This window comes from Filicampus tigris, chromosome 16 (genome assembly GCF_054856515.1).
Source record: "Filicampus tigris isolate MCC_2025a chromosome 16, RoL_Ftig_1.0, whole genome shotgun sequence".
Taxonomy (NCBI): domain Eukaryota; kingdom Metazoa; phylum Chordata; class Actinopteri; order Syngnathiformes; family Syngnathidae; genus Filicampus; species Filicampus tigris.
In genome coordinates, this window is record NC_141232.1 from 6626017 (window position 1) to 6642856 (window position 16840).

The 16840-nt window shown below is 42.3% G+C and overlaps 4 protein-coding genes across 5 annotated transcripts in view; all 4 read right to left on the minus strand.

The window, feature by feature from the left end:
* Window positions 1-885: 885 nt before the first annotated feature.
* LOC147134383 (hsp90 co-chaperone Cdc37-like) lies at window positions 886-4794 on the minus strand. The gene is made up of 8 exons (XM_086056636.1): window positions 4257-4794; window positions 3461-3742; window positions 2320-2425; window positions 2113-2228; window positions 1745-1867; window positions 1456-1638; window positions 1317-1388; window positions 886-1163 (listed from the first exon to the last, which is right to left on the minus strand). The coding sequence occupies exons 1-8, from the start codon at window positions 4362-4364 to the stop codon at window positions 1023-1025; spliced, it is 1131 nt and encodes a 376-aa protein (XP_085912762.1). The 5' UTR covers window positions 4365-4794; the 3' UTR covers window positions 886-1022.
* Window positions 4795-4953: 159 nt separating this feature from the next.
* On the minus strand, window positions 4954-5408 carry cmc4 (C-x(9)-C motif containing 4 homolog (S. cerevisiae)). The gene is made up of 2 exons (XM_086056637.1): window positions 5257-5408; window positions 4954-5174 (listed from the first exon to the last, which is right to left on the minus strand). Exons 1-2 carry the CDS (start codon window positions 5312-5314, stop codon window positions 5038-5040), a joined length of 195 nt encoding a protein of 64 aa, XP_085912763.1. The 5' UTR covers window positions 5315-5408; the 3' UTR covers window positions 4954-5037.
* A 763-nt stretch (window positions 5409-6171) lies between these two features.
* On the minus strand, window positions 6172-15470 carry LOC147134385 (vascular cell adhesion protein 1-like). Its single transcript, XM_086056150.1, has 8 exons — window positions 15004-15470; window positions 14065-14337; window positions 13665-13991; window positions 12623-12874; window positions 9690-9767; window positions 8533-8799; window positions 7345-7677; window positions 6172-6906 (listed from the first exon to the last, which is right to left on the minus strand). The coding sequence occupies exons 1-8, from the start codon at window positions 15041-15043 to the stop codon at window positions 6635-6637; spliced, it is 1842 nt and encodes a 613-aa protein (XP_085912276.1). The 5' UTR covers window positions 15044-15470; the 3' UTR covers window positions 6172-6634.
* A 430-nt stretch (window positions 15471-15900) lies between these two features.
* Window positions 15901-16840, minus strand: part of LOC147134386 (uncharacterized) — a 28300-nt gene continuing 27360 nt past the window's right edge. For both annotated transcript variants that reach the window (XM_086054699.1, XM_086054698.1), the window contains one exon: window positions 15901-16761. In XM_086054699.1, coding sequence (XP_085910825.1) covers window positions 16559-16761 — 203 coding nt within the window. In that variant the 3' untranslated portion in view covers window positions 15901-16558. The remainder of the gene's footprint in view (window positions 16762-16840) is intronic.

Genomic DNA, 16840 nt, shown 5'->3' on the forward strand with positions numbered 1-16840 from the left:
CTCGAAAACAATTCGAAAGTGAATCCAAACACACCTGTCCCTGGACCTGTGCCATCCCTTGCAAAGTGACGCACGGCCCTGTGGCTCATTGCAAGTAAAAAAAAAAAAACAACACACACATTTGTTTGAACTTGTCAAACATTTTTTTCTTTGTGATTTTTCTGTTTTGATAGCAAAACGAACTGGTAGAGCAATTTGCTGAAATAGAGGAAAGGGTAAGGCCACTAAATCCAAAATAATCTGACTTCATTGCTCAGCGATGAGGGTTTCGTGATGTGCCACACACACACAGTCTAGTATCTGAAGTGCTACCTCCATGAATGAAAATGCTTGTGTGTGTGGGCGCGCTTTTCCCCAGTCTGCCCCGGGCTCTGCTTTCGCAAGTAGAAATTGCTGTTGGGGCTCCAACCCTGGTCGTCATGATAATCAAAGCTGGGCTTGCCATTGGCCCAGCAGAGCACACTTGGATTAGACACGTCTTTTTTTCAAACAATTGCAGAAAGAGAAGAAATAGTGTGTAAAATATTCCTTTAAAATGTTCATTACAATCGCATTTTATTCACCTAAAATTATTTCCTAGGAGAATTTTGTTTGTAACTTAGAAGCTACAAATGTGTGTGCTTTATGCAAAAAAAAAATTCAGAAGAATTTTGGTAAACTTTCACAAGTTTATAGAAAATTGGTGGCAAAATACAACCAGACTAAACTGACTGCTGAACATCTAAAAACAAACCGACTTGTTTGAAGGGGAAATAAGAGTAAACAATACTACTCAAGTGTACAGAACAATTTTGGTGTCCGAGTATTAGGTCAAAGAAAAGAACACACAATCGACAAGCTGTGGTTATTTCCCAAGCAGGATTCATCAAGAATGGAGACGTTGCATGACAGCCAATCCTTTACTGGTAAGATATGTGTGTCTAGCTCATTGTTTTTCTCACAAGGCAAACTAGTCGCGCACCTAATGAAGTTGCCGTGAGTTTTCAGCAGGGTTAATTAATCGCAAACGCTCTCCCAGTTGGTCAGTCCTCTTTGGCTTCTTCCGGATCTTCTTTAGGATCCTCGTAGGTGGCGTCTTCGTCTTTCTCGTCGCCGCCGTCCGGTTTGGAGTTGGGCACCCAAAGTCCGGAGTCGATGCAACGCTTCATTTGCACCTTGGCCTCCTGAATCACTCCCCACAAAAAATAGACACAAAATAGAGCATGAGGAGTTAATTCTAGCTTAGAGTATGGGTGAACAAACTTCATTTGAGACAAGACTGTTCTGGCCTCTAGCTTTCGCCTCATCCAATCAGGTACAACCAGAAAGTTGCTTACCGTCGGATCCATCTTGCTAATAACGTCTTGTAACATTTGGATGTCCTTGTCGTCAAAGCATTTCTGCATCTCCTGCAGTACCAGAATAATTTGTGAGCCACTTGAACGGAGGGCATTTATAGTAATTAAAAGGACTGACCTGTGGTAGACCATTGTACACATCAACAGGGTCGAGTCCCCCTGGTCCTAAGCGCTTCTGTCGCTCCTCTTCCTCGTACTCCTTCATGGCCCTCTCGATGCGGATCTTGGCCCTGCCGCGCACGCGCTCCTTGAAAGACTCCAGCTCGTCGTTGAACGCATCCTGATACTGCTGATCTGATGTCTGCGGAGGAAACCGAGCGCCAAATATGTTTTTTTTTTTTTTTTTTTTCTGTTTGTTTTGTTTTTTAATAGTATTTTCAGAAGCAGCTTGACGCACACCGGCCCACCTTGATCTTAGAAAAAAACTGACGAAAGCATCCTCGAGGGTCCACCTTGAGACTTTTTGCCAACTCCAGAATAAACTGCATGACGATGGTCTGATGAGCCACTTGCTCCATCAATGCATGTTTCTGTTGAGAGGAGCCAAAGCAGAAGTTTTGTGCTTTAGAGGACATTTTTATATTGGCTCAGTAGCTATAGAAAAGTTACAGTGGCCCTAAGGTGCAAAAAAAAAAAAAAAAAAAACAACCCCCCCCCCCCCCAAAAAATTATTTTATATATATATATATATATATATATATATATATATATATATATATATATATATATATATATATATATAAAAAAACAATCTGAAAAAGCCAGAGAGCATTACCTTCTCCACTTCAAGGTCAATGCACATAATGACCAGGTAGTTGGCCGTCTCCTCGCACACTAGATGAGGGTTGTCAGACAAGTACTTCTGGCTGTCATCCCAGCGCCGCATCATGCCTGAGGGGAAGACACAACACAGGGGGGAGAATTTAGCACAGCTCTCAGCAGGAAGCATGCAAGCAGCGCCGAGCCCGATGCCAATCCCCACCAAAGTGTTTGATCTGCTTCTCATATTTTTCCACAAAGGTCTTGTGCTTCTTCTCTTTGTCATCTTCGGACTCCTCCGCCGCTTCGGGTTTGATGTTGACGACACTCTGCAAAAACAGACCCAAAAATACATCAGGAAACCACAAACGTTTGGTTTCATGAACTTTATCAACCGCTGGTGGAAATTTCCAATGAAAAGACACTTCGTAGTTCGTACTATGGCCTGAAGCGCTGATGAGGTCTAATTCAGGCACTATTATAGGTACAGTACGCAAAGTGATCATTTGACATAACCAACCCAAAAAATACAACGCTTTATTAATATTGAATGTCAATTTCAACCACAAATGTGCAGCAGTGGCTAAATTACTTCACATGTTCACAAATAAAATAATGAATATGTCATTAAATAATTGTCAGACCAGAATGTTATCTGAGATAAATCAATTCGGATTAAGTTCACACTTATTAAAAGATGAAATTATGTTGTTTAATAATTAACATGACTTTTATTGTTATGGTAATGCACACTTTAAATAAATATGGCTTCAATATTCTGTCTGTGAAACTGAGCAGGAAGGGCAGAATGCAGAATGTGCAGCTGAATATTAAACAAACAGTCAAGTCAGTGACTTTCATTGTGTGGTACGCCAGCTCCCTCTGGTGGTAATAAAAAGCATCCATGAATAAAATGTTCAAAGTGAGAACAATGCTCCAGTGGCTATTTTTTTTTTTTTAAATCCACTACATCGCATTTGTAAATTTCACTTCAGTTGTATTTAACATTTACATGTTTTGGGACAGTTTGCTTTCAAACAATTATTTAGGTACAATTTAAACGGGACTTTTAAGTGCGGTACAATTTAATTGCATCATCAAGTGCAGATTTTTTTAGATCTTCAATATTAAAGCAGTGTTCATGCTCAAACTGTGCGGAATGTTACAGATACAATATTAAATACAATTTTTAGGACTAAAACGTCTGTCTTGTTTTTGATTAACACTTGGGCTTTACGTTTCTACTATATTTTAAAGTAGCTCATTATTTTGGTACCTGGAGAGTCAAATACCTTTTGAGGTGGTACTTAATGTAAAAGGTTAGCGACCCACTGGAGTACATGTACTTCTAATGGTTGTCCCACCTTGCTGAAGCCTTCTTTGCTGAGCGTGTCCACATTCCACGGGATCTTCCTCTCTTCCCGGGAGTGATCCTCAACCTTCCTCTCCCAGTCGCGTTGCTCCTTCTTCAGCTTCTTCTCCTCCACCTGCGCTTTGCTCAGGTCGGTCTTGCTGTCTTCCGTCGCCGACAGGCTCAACTCCTGGATTTTCTTTTGTACTTCCGACACTTTGCGGCGGCACTCAGCGAGCCCCTTGTTGAGGTCTTGTGTTTTTTGCTGGAACTCTTCCATGCGCTCCAAGCGGGCCTGGAAATGACAAGTTCACAGTTGACTTAATGCTGGGTTCACACTGCGTTGTTAGTGACACAACTCAAAGGTGTTATTTTTTTTAATATTTCAAGTGGCAGCTCGAAGACAAAACAAAGCATTGAATTGGCTAGGTAAAATATGACTAATAACTTGACTGTGGCCAGTGGTATAATGCATTAGATTTAAATTATGCAGCTTGTGTCATAAGTGGTAAATCTGGTATCAAATCACAATTTTGTCACGTGCTTTGATGCCATGAGGGTGCCATAGTATGGCACCATCTATTACTTGTACACTATTATTGTAAAAGTAATATGACGATGTCCAATGCTTTATGGTGAGATACATCTCTGGCAGAGTCAACTTAGACTTGAGCATTGTTTGTTTTCATACCGATTGTACTTTAATATACCTAATGAAATGTCCAGTGTGGCACATCACGGAATTCATTCTAAACACCCCGTGAGGCATCACTCTAAGCGAAATCACGGATCGACTATCTCTCTCGTACCTGGTGTCTCCACCTGAAGAGGCTCGGTGTGTCGATGTTTGGATGAGTGTCATCTTCGTCGTCCGACACCTCGACGTGGTCCCACACGCTGTAGTCTATTCTGGACATGATTGAAGAATTGCAAGGGGGGTATAGCGTTAGCTTGGCCGGGGGTGGGCTAGTGGGATCCGCTGAAACAGCGAAGGCCTAAGGAATCCAAGTTTAACTGATAATCATAAAACGGGGGGAAGGATGCTAAACTATGAAGTAAATTGGATTTCAAAACGCCGTCGTTCTTGCCTCGACCGAATAGACAATAAAACAACTAATACGGAGCTAGCGTTAGCCTGCCGAAAAAAATTCTAGAAAGTACTACTGTGCATTTCCGGCGTACGTCATTCGTCTATCACAAGTCAGGCTTGCGCGCCGCTCAGAGGAAGCAGCACCGAGATTTGTATTTTACAGTACAGTAATCCCGTGTTTTTTTTTCATTTCATAGAATATGAAGAAAATGAGATTTGAGATTATGGAACTAAAATAATTTGTTTATCTCATAAAGAAAATAACTCTTTTCGCTACACGTCGTGCGTCTGACGTCACACGGCGAGTTGTGTTGATCCTCCCCTTCTTAAAGCAACATCACGTCTAGTCTGTTAGATGAAAACGAGTAACCGTTTGAAATTAACCGCATCATATGAATAATGTCACGTTGCAACCATTTCATATATTAATACATTTATTTAATAAATTGTGCTCGAGTCAGTGATGCTTCCAGCTGTTATCCCGCAAGCCACGATGGAATCTACGTGCTGGGTTTCATCTTTGTGTGTTCGGGGTCTTTAAAACCGGAGCAGCAGAGGGAGTGTGCGCCATGCATCCGGCAGCATCGCCGCATGTCATCGATCACATCCGCGCACATGCTCTCCACATACTTGTTAGCTGCAGGAATGGAACATAGTTAGCATTGTGCACACGTCGCTTGGAAACATGTCTATAAAGACATACTTCGAGCGTGATATACCTTGTAAACACGTCTGGATGGCGCAAGCTTGCTTTTTGCAAGGGTCTTTTGGTGGCATTGCGGAGAGGAAACGTCTTCCGCTTTCGCCTTGAAATAATGTTGTGATCACGTGACGCACAGCGAGCCAATGGACGTTCTTTAAAGTGTCACAGCGACGTCTGTTGACTGGTGTTGGTATGGCAGTGTAGCAGTTAATTGAGGAGAGCTTGCGTTTCCATGGAATTTGAATAAGAATCGTAATGCATTTTCTTCTTTTATTTTTCATGGTCTGAACTACTTATCCTCACATGGGTCGCGGACGTGCTGGAGCCTATCCCAGCTGTCTTCGATCAGTAGGCGGGGTACACCCTGAACTAGTTGCCAGACAATCACAGGCATTTTATTTCCCCGTTATGAAAATTAATTCATTTATTTTGACATTCAACACATTATATATTATATTAATGTATATATAATGGACACTTTTTATTCATTTTTACAATACAGAAACAACATTTTGATTCTTCAGTATACACCGTACTGACAATTTAAAAAAATCCTTGAATTTGTAAATTACACTGGTCATCAGCAAATTTTGGCTTTATATGTCCTAAAATGTATTTACTTTTTTCAAGAACATTAGGTTTTTGAAATTTTTATTTTATTTTTAAGTTTAACCTATAAAAGCTTGCGCAGTCCGGAATTTACCACACATTGTAGAATATAGCTATGACGTTTCAGAAATATCATAAATATTACTCAATATATTACTGTACTGTACTATATTACATATATTATTGTTATTATAATATTACTCTTAAGCCTGATGTGACACAGAAAAAAACGAGAGCAGATTCGGAATTAGCGCTAAAAATAAATCTAGAAAATTTACCTGCATCTTTGGTTAAAAAAAAAAAAACTGCGAAGAAGCACATCCTCTTTGTTTCCACTTTATTCTTAAATAAAACAAGCATATGTGTTTTCTCCAAACACCGGCATATTTGTACATTCACTCTAAATGATTACATGGACATGCTTTTTTATTTGCTTACAAATTGTAAGGTCAATACGCCCTTAAGGGTAGTGCCCCAGTGACAAGTCACTGGACCCTTAAAGGCACAAATTTAGCACCTTTTTTTTTCTGACAGTGTATAAAATAGATGGATGAATCCACATGTTGAACTTTAGCTTTACAGATGCCACTGTGGAGACTGTTGTGGTGATGGCATATACAGTATTATGACACATGGTGGTTATCACTCACAGCTAATGACATCAGCAACAATTTAAGGAAATCCGTTAACTGAACTGTAAACGTTATTAGACAGCTATCTATGTTAAAATCATGACAAATTTCGCATAAATACTGGATGTGTTGTAAAACTCCCTGGCGATTTGTTCACACCGTCTGTCTACCTTTGCTCTTGGCTTTGACAGTGAACTGCTTGCTCTTCTTCCCTAGTGCGTTGGAGGCGGTGCAGGTGTAGGTTCCGGGCAGCAGCGAGGAGGAGGTGAGCACGGCTTCTTGGTCGTCCTCCCCTTTTGGCTCCAGCTCGGATTTCCAGCTGTAGATGGGTGCCGGGTTCCCCGTGGCGGTGCAGTTTAGAGTTATTTCGCCGCCTTCTGGCACATCCACGTTTTCTGCCTCTGGACTTTGGAACGTCGGAGGAACTACATTGGAGGAAATAATATGCAAAACCTTCGAAGTGAATGTTTAATCATCTGCCTATTTCTGAAAATTGTACATGAGTGATCTGTTCTGCACTTGAACCCATTTAGTGCCATGGATATTTACAGTACAGTATATTCATCGAGTAGATCATCAAGATCAGCCAAAATGCTCTAAAACGACTGGCAATATGGAGAACTCACACAAGCTTCTCCACCCATGACTAGCTAGGCTGGTTGAAGATCCAGAGCTATTTTCAAGCAACAGCCAGTTTTCGGTTCCCGGACTACTGTCTGAACCACTACATGCAGTGACACTATCATACAGAAGCTCTCACAACCCCCACAAGTCTCGCTCACTGGCCCGAGACAGCGACGCCCCCTCAAAACCGGCTAATTTCAGCAAGGCGAGAAATCGGGTCTGCAAACGGTGGTACTCACAGTGCACAGAAACTCTCAGTGGCTCCGAGTTGACAGTCGGGGGAGGTTGTGGTCCCTCCGGTCCGAGTTCCAGCTCTGCCACGCACCTGTACCGAGCGCCGTCATCGGCCTCGGAGGGCGTGATGATGAGGAGAGAGGAGATTTGCACCGGCGAGGGAGAAGTCAGCTCGGTAAAGGAGCGGTTATACACCTCGCTGCGCCCCCTGTACCACCTCAAGTTCAAGTAGTGAACGGGAGCGACGTTCTGGACCTCACATAGCAGCTGGTACTCTTTTCCTGCCACCATCGGCCCGGTATGATTCACCACGGTGATGGTGACGCTGTCTGGGTTTTCTGTGACGGTAAACAAAAACATTTTTTTTTAAATGCTAAACTACAAAAATGTATACATTATATACTGTAATGAAACACACATACAAAAAAAAATGAAACTGACAAATTAAATACATTAAACTGAAGGCCTTTCAACCAAGAAATACTAACAATAAGTAATGAAAAATAGTACATGAAAATAGCATAGTGAAGACAACAACAAAAATAAGGAAATAAGTAAAAAAGGGAGAAAAAAATAATCGAATCAATACAAAAAGTCTATAAATTATATAAAACATAAAATAAAAATATTTAATTAATAAAAACAAGGAGAATATGACATTAAAAAAAGAAAACAAACTGTTATGAAAAACAATACATTGTAAAAATAAGAAATTAAACAAATGACTTATTAAAAAAGAGAAAAACAAAGAACACTGAACTTTAAACATGATAAACATAAAAAAATATAAAATGACTAATAAAACTACATGCAACACTGTAAAAATAAGAAAAACAAATGAATTGTAAAAATAGGTAGGAATAAACAATTAAAAAACATAAAACAATTATAAAATTAAAATGTGAAAATCAATTAAATAATTTAAAAAACATTGTTTAAACAAGAAATAAAACGATCTAAAAATCCTTTTTTAAAACAAATAGAGTAAGACGAAAGCAAAATTGCAAAAAAAAACCCAAAAACCCCCAAAATCAATTCGATAAAAAAAATTAGAACATTAACAAATAATACATTCTAAACACAAACTAATACTGCTAATCAAAAAAAAAAAATGATGGCAAAATAATAGCAAACAAAATAGAGCGCTGTAGTCACGTGCACGTGATCTACATGCTGTCAAATGTTGATCTCACTGTAGAGGACGAGGTTGAGCTTCTCCTCGCACTGGCGCGGCGCGGTGAAGAACACCCCGTAGCAGATGGGCTCCTCGATCCAGTCGATGAGGCTGTCCACCTTCCATTGGACGCTTGGGCCCTTCTGCGTGTGCGCGGCGCTGATGGCCGACTCCCAGCCTAGCACACGCACCGGCCGGGCCGCCTCGCAATTTACTGACACCGGTTCCCCGAAGCCCACCACCACCCTGGCGGGCTTGAGGGTTAGGGAGCAGCCGTCGCCTGAAACTGAGACAAAAATCGGTCGACTCAAATGCAAATAGCTGTAATTAAACCTACTACTCTACTGTAAAACATAGGCAAGAAAACATAATAGATTGTTGTGAAGTACATTTAAGCCAAATGTAACACACGTAAGAGGTACATAAGTGTGGACGTGCCTTTAAAAGGGGCGGGGCCTAGTGAGTGAAATCCACTCGTTTTTAGCAATATCAGCGGCCATTTTGCCACTGTCAACTGAAAATGACGTCACAGTTGCTCAGGGCTCAGGTAACGACCAATCACGGCTCACCTTTTTCCTGAAGCTGAGCCATGATTAGTCGTTAGCTGACGCCCTGAGCAACTGTGACATCATTTTCAGTTGACAGTAAGTGGCAAAATGGCCGCTCCCTGACATGGACAAAACCGAGTGGATTTTACTACTTAATTCATATTCCACAAACGCAATACTAACCAGAAGGCCATGTTTCGACTAGTGGGCCTGCATAGGACATTTTCTTGTAAACAAATTTTTGGGGTCACCGTTTGTCCCACAACTGAAAGTGCGAGTGAAAAACTACACTACTTGAGGGTACCGTTTCCACATTGAGGGATTTAAAGTGATCACGAGTTCTAGCAAAACATGCCAAAAGGGTAAAAAACACAAGCACACAAGACCAACTACAATTTCACAAGTGTCCCAAAAACCAGCATTCAAAGCAATTCAGGGGGATTTATACCGTGTTGACAATTTATGCTGCAAATTGAAGCGCAATTAATCAAAGCCTATTTAGGGCTGCAAAGACGCAGAATGCGCATTATTAATTTCAGGGTACACATTTGAATGACATCAATCACCATCACCAACTATCGTGCTACTGAACCCCGAAGACGTACACATGGATAAAATAGCATCCTACCTGAGCAAAACATGCAAAATGCTACAATCCACAGCAGAGACGCCACATTGGCCATGTTCTCTTGACGGTGAAAGAGCCCTGGATAAGAAAAATCCCAAGTTACACAAGCTTGGCAAACTCTGAAGGGAACAATGCGTGGTGGACACAAGGGCCCCCTTCATCCCAGCTGACTTCAGAGTGTGTGTGTGTGTGTGTGTGTGTGTGTGTGTGTGTAGCGGGGGTACAGAAGGGAAAGAAGGGGATTTGACAGGTGGAAGGAGATCCCCACTGACTCTTGTCATAGTTCAGACATGAAGTAAACACAATTACAAAATGGTAGGTGGTCTAATCTTGAATGCATACGGTTATTTTCACGTCCGTGTGAATTCTTGGCCTGCCAGCAGGCGGGTCTCGGGAGTGCCGCTGTTGTTCCCCGGACTCACACTGTGAGCACGACTGCAGCGCCATTGGATACTCTGCGGTGTGTTTACAGTGTGCGCAGCTGCAAAACGCCACAAAACAAGAATGTTGGGGGAAGCAATGAAATGAAGAATGTATCACTTCATTTAAGCAAAATGGAACTTTTTGAGATCCTTCAATCAAAGGGATGTAAAGAACAGTCCAAGTGGACAAAGTGGAGTCAAGCTAACTTTACATTTGCTCCTAATTAGTATGGCAGCCTCGCAACGCGTGAGTCAATGAGAGCAGCAGCGGCGGGCCAAGAGGGGGCCGATGCAAGGTAAAGACTGGCGCGCAAACAGTTAAAAACAAGCAAGTTGAATCAGTATTCCGCTTGAGAATGTTTACGTAATCGACGACGCATTAGGTCTGTGGTGTTAAAGGGCCCATGCTATCAAAATCCATTTTTCCCACTCTGATGGATTACATAAGTAAAAATGAGTCTGTGACATGGTATAAGTTTTGACATTTAGCCAGTTTTCCATTTGAATGCGATTGAATGCGATTTACTCCGGTAGTTGAACTAGCATTAGCGGTAGCCACAGTTTGGCTCGCGCCATTCAGATGACCCTCAATGGAAAAAGTGGTCTCGTGACGTGCGATTGGAGGAGCCTTGCTGAAAAGTTCATATGAGTGTATATTTGTTGTTAACTTGCTCTAGGCTCATGATTTTCCCCACTGGACCTGAATGTGTGGAAATGAATGTGTGAATTTCTTTCAACCGTCACACAACCATCACAAAACCCATAAATAACATAATTTTAACATTATTTGGTGTCACTAAAGTTTAAAAAAAAAAAAAAATGAACAAATTAACCGCTGTATGATAAAACATAATTACAGTAAAACTACTCACCTTTTGAAGACCCCAAACTGACACGTAATGAGGCAACGGGAAGTTGTATTCGGTGCACTACTGTCTGTGGAGGAATCAAATAAGTTGATCCAAGCAACATTTAGATTTATTCATCATTAAAAATTATTATTAACTGCAACAAATTTTTTTTTTTTTTTTACACAAAAAGCTGACGACTGTAAAATAAAACTAAAATACAGCAAAACTACTGTACTTACCTTTTGAAGACATAACTAAGGTTTCCAGATAAATTCTACCACCTAGAGTCGTTTTTAGGTATTGCAAGAACTAATTACACTTTTTACTTTAAATAACATTGAACAATAAAGGGAGAGAGATTATGAAAAATCACTTTTGGGTCTCTAGTGCCCACTCATCATTCATGGAAGAAAAAAAAAAGTAAATCTTTGTTATCTGCCTGTTTCTTAAAATGCAACTATTGGTCCGATGTAGCTTTTAACTGTCATTTCATCGAAAAAGAGTACAAATGCAAGAACACATTCCATTCTTGGCATCGTAGGCACTATCTATGCCCATTTAATGTTTAACATTGTAAAGTACAACACAGTGGATGATTGTCTTGATAACACTTTGGGAAGTAAACTCATAGGTCAGTGTTTTCAGTGCAAAACCAAATCCAGCTTCACAGAAGCAAAATCATGCAGTTATCGAAACAGCTTCACAGACTATATAAAAAATGTGCAGCAAACACAAAGAGAAAATAAAACACGCAAAGTACGAACAATTTTGGAGCACGCACTAAAATCACAGCGTCTATACTGTACAGTCGCACCTTGACAAAATGACATGCAAATTGGAACCCAGAATTGGATGTTAAGTCGGAAAAAATAGACTTGACTGGGTCTCTTTGGCAAATTAGCCCAAAACACACCTTTCTATCCATGTTGCTCAATCCACACACATACAGTACAAAAAAACTCAAAAGTCAAACAACAGCGCATGCAGATCCACACTTGCATAGTAAAATTGAAGTTGGAAAAATGTAGAAAATGTCCAGGGGGGAGTGAAAAACAAAAAAAGTCCCAGGTCGCCAAGCACGACTGCCAGGGTCAACACCGCGGCGAGCGCCACCGCAAAGGTTGTACGAGATCCTACGGGAGACGGGAGTTTCCATCATTGTCTCGTCAAGAATTCAGACTTTGCGACGGCGAGCTCCGATAAAACTTCCGTCCGAGAGACACCCCGCATCCCACAACGAGCATGGTGACAAAAAACACGGCAACTAAAATCCCAGCAGTGGTCCCGGGGCGACTACCTGATGAGGGAGGCAAAACAGCAATAGCAAGACGAGAGTTACGCAACAATGAAACAGACAGGAAGATGAGAATTAGGGCCCGACCGAAATCGATTTTTTGGGGGGGACCGATGCTGATTCCGATATTTGGCAGGAAAAAATTCAGACAACCGATGAATTCACAGATATATATATATATATATATATATATATTAAAAAAATACAGTTAATAAGATAACTTATTTTTGTTCACTTCATGGTTACAAGTAAAACTATATCGTTATTAATCGGCAAAACTCAGGCTGGATATTATTTTGAAAAAGCCAAATACAATCGATTCATGATTAGTCAGTCGGGCCCTAGTGAAGACGCAGAGGAGCTTACTTGGAGCTTGGGTGACCGTGAAGCGTTTGGTGACGACTCCCTGAGAGTTAGCAGCGGTGCACTCGTAGCTGCCTGGCTGCTTGAAAGTGGAGTTGAAAATAGCTTGAGTTCCAGTGAGCACTTTGGACATGTCAGGAGTCTTCCAGCTGTATTCCGGCGCTGGGTTTCCTGAAGCGCTGCAATTTAAGATCATTTGGCCGCCGACGGGAAGAGTCAGAGTCTCGTTCTTTGGTTGGCTGAGGGTCGGCGCGTCTGTTGATACAAAATTACATTAAGAATGAAAGTGGATATCAATTCCCAGCACACAAGTGAAGCTATTTGGCTCCTGCCTTGTCCTGTCCTTAAAAGGTGAAGAACTGCCTGGCTCACTGCTCCGGTCCCGTTTCATCCTGTCCTGATCGGTCCTGTTCTATTTGCTACTTTCCGCATCCAATGTTCTCCTGTTCTGTCCTAACAGGGTGTATGTAACACTGTCTGTCTCACTGCTCCGGTCCTTTCTTGTCCTGTCCAATTTGCACCTGTCCTGTTTTATTGAATACTTTCCGCATCCAATTTTGTCCTGTCCTGTTCATTCCTATTTGCTAGTTCGTGCATTCGGCATTCCCCTCTCCCGTCCTGTACACGGTATAGCAATGCCTGACTCACTGCTCCTGTCCTATTTGCTACTTTCCACATCGTATATGCTCTTGTCCAAGCTGATCCTATCCTATTTGCTACTGCCGCATCATATATACTCTTGGCATGTTCTGTTCCGTTCTGTCCCATTTGCGCCCCATCCTCACAGGGTGTATGTAGCTCCGTCCTGTGCTCCTGTCCCATTTACTTGTGCCCTAAATGCTCTCATCCTGTCCGATCCAATCCTATTTTCGCTCCTGTCCGGTCCTGTCCTAATGGCTACCTGCTGCATCCTAAACGCGCCTTTTCTGTTGTCCTACTTGATACTCGTTACATCACTTCCTCACAGGCTGTAGCACTGCATGGCACACTGTTCTTGTCCTGTCCTTTACCAATTGCTATCCTTCTTCACTTGGTGTAGACTTACAAAGTACAATCAGCTCGAGCGGCTCCGAAGATGTCGCTGGAAGGTGCCCCAATGGACCAAGGTCGATCGTTGCTTTACAGTGGAACTGCGCTCCGTTATACTCTTTCTTGGATAACAGCGGGAAGCGAAACAATTTGGAAACTGGTTCATGGATGTCAATATCGTTGAACCACACATTGTCCAATCTTGTATTGCCATTGAACAATTCCAAATTGACATGACGTATTGGTGCGATCTGGACGACTTCACACAGCACCGCAAAGAGATCCCACTCCACCAAGGGTCCAATGGTATTCTCCAACAATATGGACACATTGTCCGCCATTTCTACAAGGAGAAAGGACAAAGTGAGGCATAGGTGACGTTGACGTTTAACTCGTCCACATAAAAGCATACTTACTGTAGACGGTGACAGGTAACTCCTTAATGCACTGAGAACCATTGTGATTGACAAAGCAGATGGGACGCAGGCGCCAATGTTGCAATGAATCAATTTGCAAGGAGAGGTTGGACACGCCCTTCACCAGTCCTGTGCCTCCGTATGGCGACTCCCAGCCCATTCCCTTCGTTTGATCGGCTGAAGACTTGCATACCGCTGAGACGGAGCCACCGAAAGGCACCAACACATGGGCAGGGGTCATTTCCAGTGGACAGGAGGTGCTCACAGACTTTGCTGGAAAGGCACACACACACACACACACACACAATGCGATCAGGCGTGACGTTTAAATGCATTGTACAAATGAAGAACTTTTTCTCGCTGCGGCAGCGGTGGGAAAGAAAAGTGCAATACTTTGCTATTGTACAACTTTATTAGATTTTTTCAGGTAGCTGTACTTTAATAGAGTAGTGGTTTGAGAGAGAAAATCATCGCGATTGTGATTGCGAAATCTGGTGTGCAAGACTGCACGCCTTGGCAACCTGGGGGCAGTGCGTTGGTACCCACGCAGTTTTAAGTAAGTGAGAGTGAATCGAGACGAAATCATAATTTCAATATTACGCCACTTTTGTTTGATAGTGTATCGTTGCAGTGTTCTAAGGTAAGGTTCTGCACGTGCCTTGGCTGAATAAAGTTTCGAAGCCCGATTTATTGCAATGAAGGTGGGTGTATACTTTAAACACACGTTTGGTTGACCATGCAGTGCCGCTGTTTTAACGCACACCAAGCATTTAACAGATGACGAAGTATTGTTCCTAACACCTGTATTCCGTGAGCACACTAACACAAATTGGCGAAGCTCACAAAAAGTTCAAAAACAAGCACGTATTTACGACGCGGCTAAGATAATGCTAACAGGGAAATAAATAATAGGCGGGGGGGGGGAATAAAAACACTTACCAGCATACGATAATAAGCAGCCGAGTAGGATGACTATCATCGTGAACGTGGCAAAACAGACAGTGATTAAGACTGAATTAAACTTTAAAAAAAGATGGTACCTCACAAGATGAAGTAAAAGCACCGAGAGTAAAAGTAGTACCGTGCTGCGTCCGAGTGCTCTCCGCCTTGCTTGATGCTAAGAATGTCAGGAGTGATCAGGGAGTACAACCCCGAACACGTCAGTTCCCGTTTGTCATCGTTAAAATTTGCGCAAAGTAATGTTTCGACAGATTAAAAAATCCGCCTAAATGCGTCATTGTGTCACCACGTCTTGATAATCAAGTACAGGAAGTGGGGCAACTAGCTCGCCTGTTGCTTCCAGTATTGCATTCTTCCCGGTGACAGTGAAAGCAGCACGTTAACGATTTAAAAGGCATTGCTGCAATCCAGGCGGCCTCACAGTTCAGAGGTCGTGGGTTCGATCCCGGCTCCGGCCTCCCTGTGTGGAGTTTGCATGTTCTCCCCGTGTCTGCGTGGGTTTTCTCCGGGCACTCCGGTTTCCTCCCACATTCCAAAAACATGCATGGTAAGTTGATTGGACTGTCTAAATTGCCCCTAGGTGTGATTGTGAGTGCGGATGTTTGTCTCTGTGTGCCCTGCGATTGGCTGGGAACCAGTTCAGGGTGTCCCCCGCCCAAAGACAACTGGGATAGGTTGCAGCACGCCCCGCGCCCCTTGTGAGGAGAAGCGGTACAGATAATGGATGGATGGATGCTGCAATCCAAAATAATGTTGGTTTGGATTCTGCACATTTTTTCTTAGTCGTCCTCGCGGTGTACCCCACTAATAAACAAAACAAACAAGTGTAAAACTGTGATTTTAGTGCTTTTGAATCTGCACATAAAGAAACTTAGCTCAAAAGCCACATATTTAATAATAATAATAAAAATACTCTCAGTTATAAATATGTACAGCATGATTCACAAATGTGTGGACACCACATTCACATCCACAATGCAGTGTCTGTTCATTTTAAAAAGTCAAAGTTTTAACAATACACAAAATATTCAATATTAAGGGGCATTCGTTCATAGAAAAGCATCTGACCTCAAAGCAGACCGAATTTCACAAGCTCAGTGATTAACACATGTCACGTCGTGTTTCACAAATCAAGCACAGCTGATGAGTAAAGAATCGTAGTGCACTTCCTCATTTCAAACGGCAACGGCCTCAGAGCCACCGCACGCTTTTGAAAAGGTGCTTGTGTGTCAGTGACATAATGGCACACAAACCACACCACAAGAGTTGAGGGCAGGAAAGCAAACAACCATCCATTTTCATAATTATATCAAAGTCCATTTTGTGCTTATTAAACATTCAAGAGCCAGCTTATGTGCTCTCCTTTTTTTCCATCTCTCCGTCCAGTGAACCGGAAGTAGTAAACACTGACGTGTGCAGCGCAAGCTAGAGTCTTTAAAAAGGATCTGATAGAGAGTCAGATCTGGACGGAGACATGACTGTGAGTCAGTCACCAGACGGCACATCCTGGAACATTTTTGTTGACGCGGTCCGATCACGACAGCTTGGTCATAGGGAACTGTAAGTCCCAGCCGTTGTGGGCCACGTTGGCGTTGTGGCCGCCGAGTTTGGGGTTCTTCAGGCTGTAGCGGCGCATCTTGGTGTTCTTGTAGTAGATGGAGTAGATGAAGAGGAAAATGGCCGAGATGACCACCACAGTGGCCGCCACGAATCCGGCGATGAGGGGCAGGTAGTCCTCTGCAGAGGCAACAACACAACACGGCAAGGATTGTTTTTTTTTTAATTTTTTTTTTAAGTTAGCTCATTGTAAATAAAT

Excerpts from the sequence above, each read along its gene's own strand:
- LOC147134383 (XM_086056636.1), bottom strand. The coding sequence starts at position 4,364 with ATGTCCAGAATAGACTACAGCGTGTGGGACCACGTCGAGGTGTCGGAC. Across the intron at positions 2,229-2,319 it reads GAAGCAGATCAAACACTTTG|GCATGATGCGGCGCTGGGAT; the intron begins GTGGGGATTGGC and ends TCTTCCCCTCAG. Across the intron at positions 1,639-1,744 it reads AGTTTTTTTCTAAGATCAAG|ACATCAGATCAGCAGTATCA; the intron begins GTGGGCCGGTGT and ends TTTCCTCCGCAG.
- cmc4 (XM_086056637.1), bottom strand. The coding sequence starts at position 5,314 with ATGCCACCAAAAGACCCTTGCAAAAAGCAAGCTTGCGCCATCCAGACG. Across the intron at positions 5,175-5,256 it reads CATCCAGACGTGTTTACAAG|CTAACAAGTATGTGGAGAGC; the intron begins GTATATCACGCT and ends CCATTCCTGCAG.
- LOC147134385 (XM_086056150.1), bottom strand. The coding sequence starts at position 15,043 with ATGATAGTCATCCTACTCGGCTGCTTATTATCGTATGCTG. Across the intron at positions 9,768-12,622 it reads CACGGTCACCCAAGCTCCAA|GGCTCTTTCACCGTCAAGAG; the intron begins GTAAGCTCCTCT and ends TTTCTTATCCAG. Across the intron at positions 7,678-8,532 it reads GCTCAACCTCGTCCTCTACA|AAAACCCAGACAGCGTCACC; the intron begins GTGAGATCAACA and ends TTACCGTCACAG.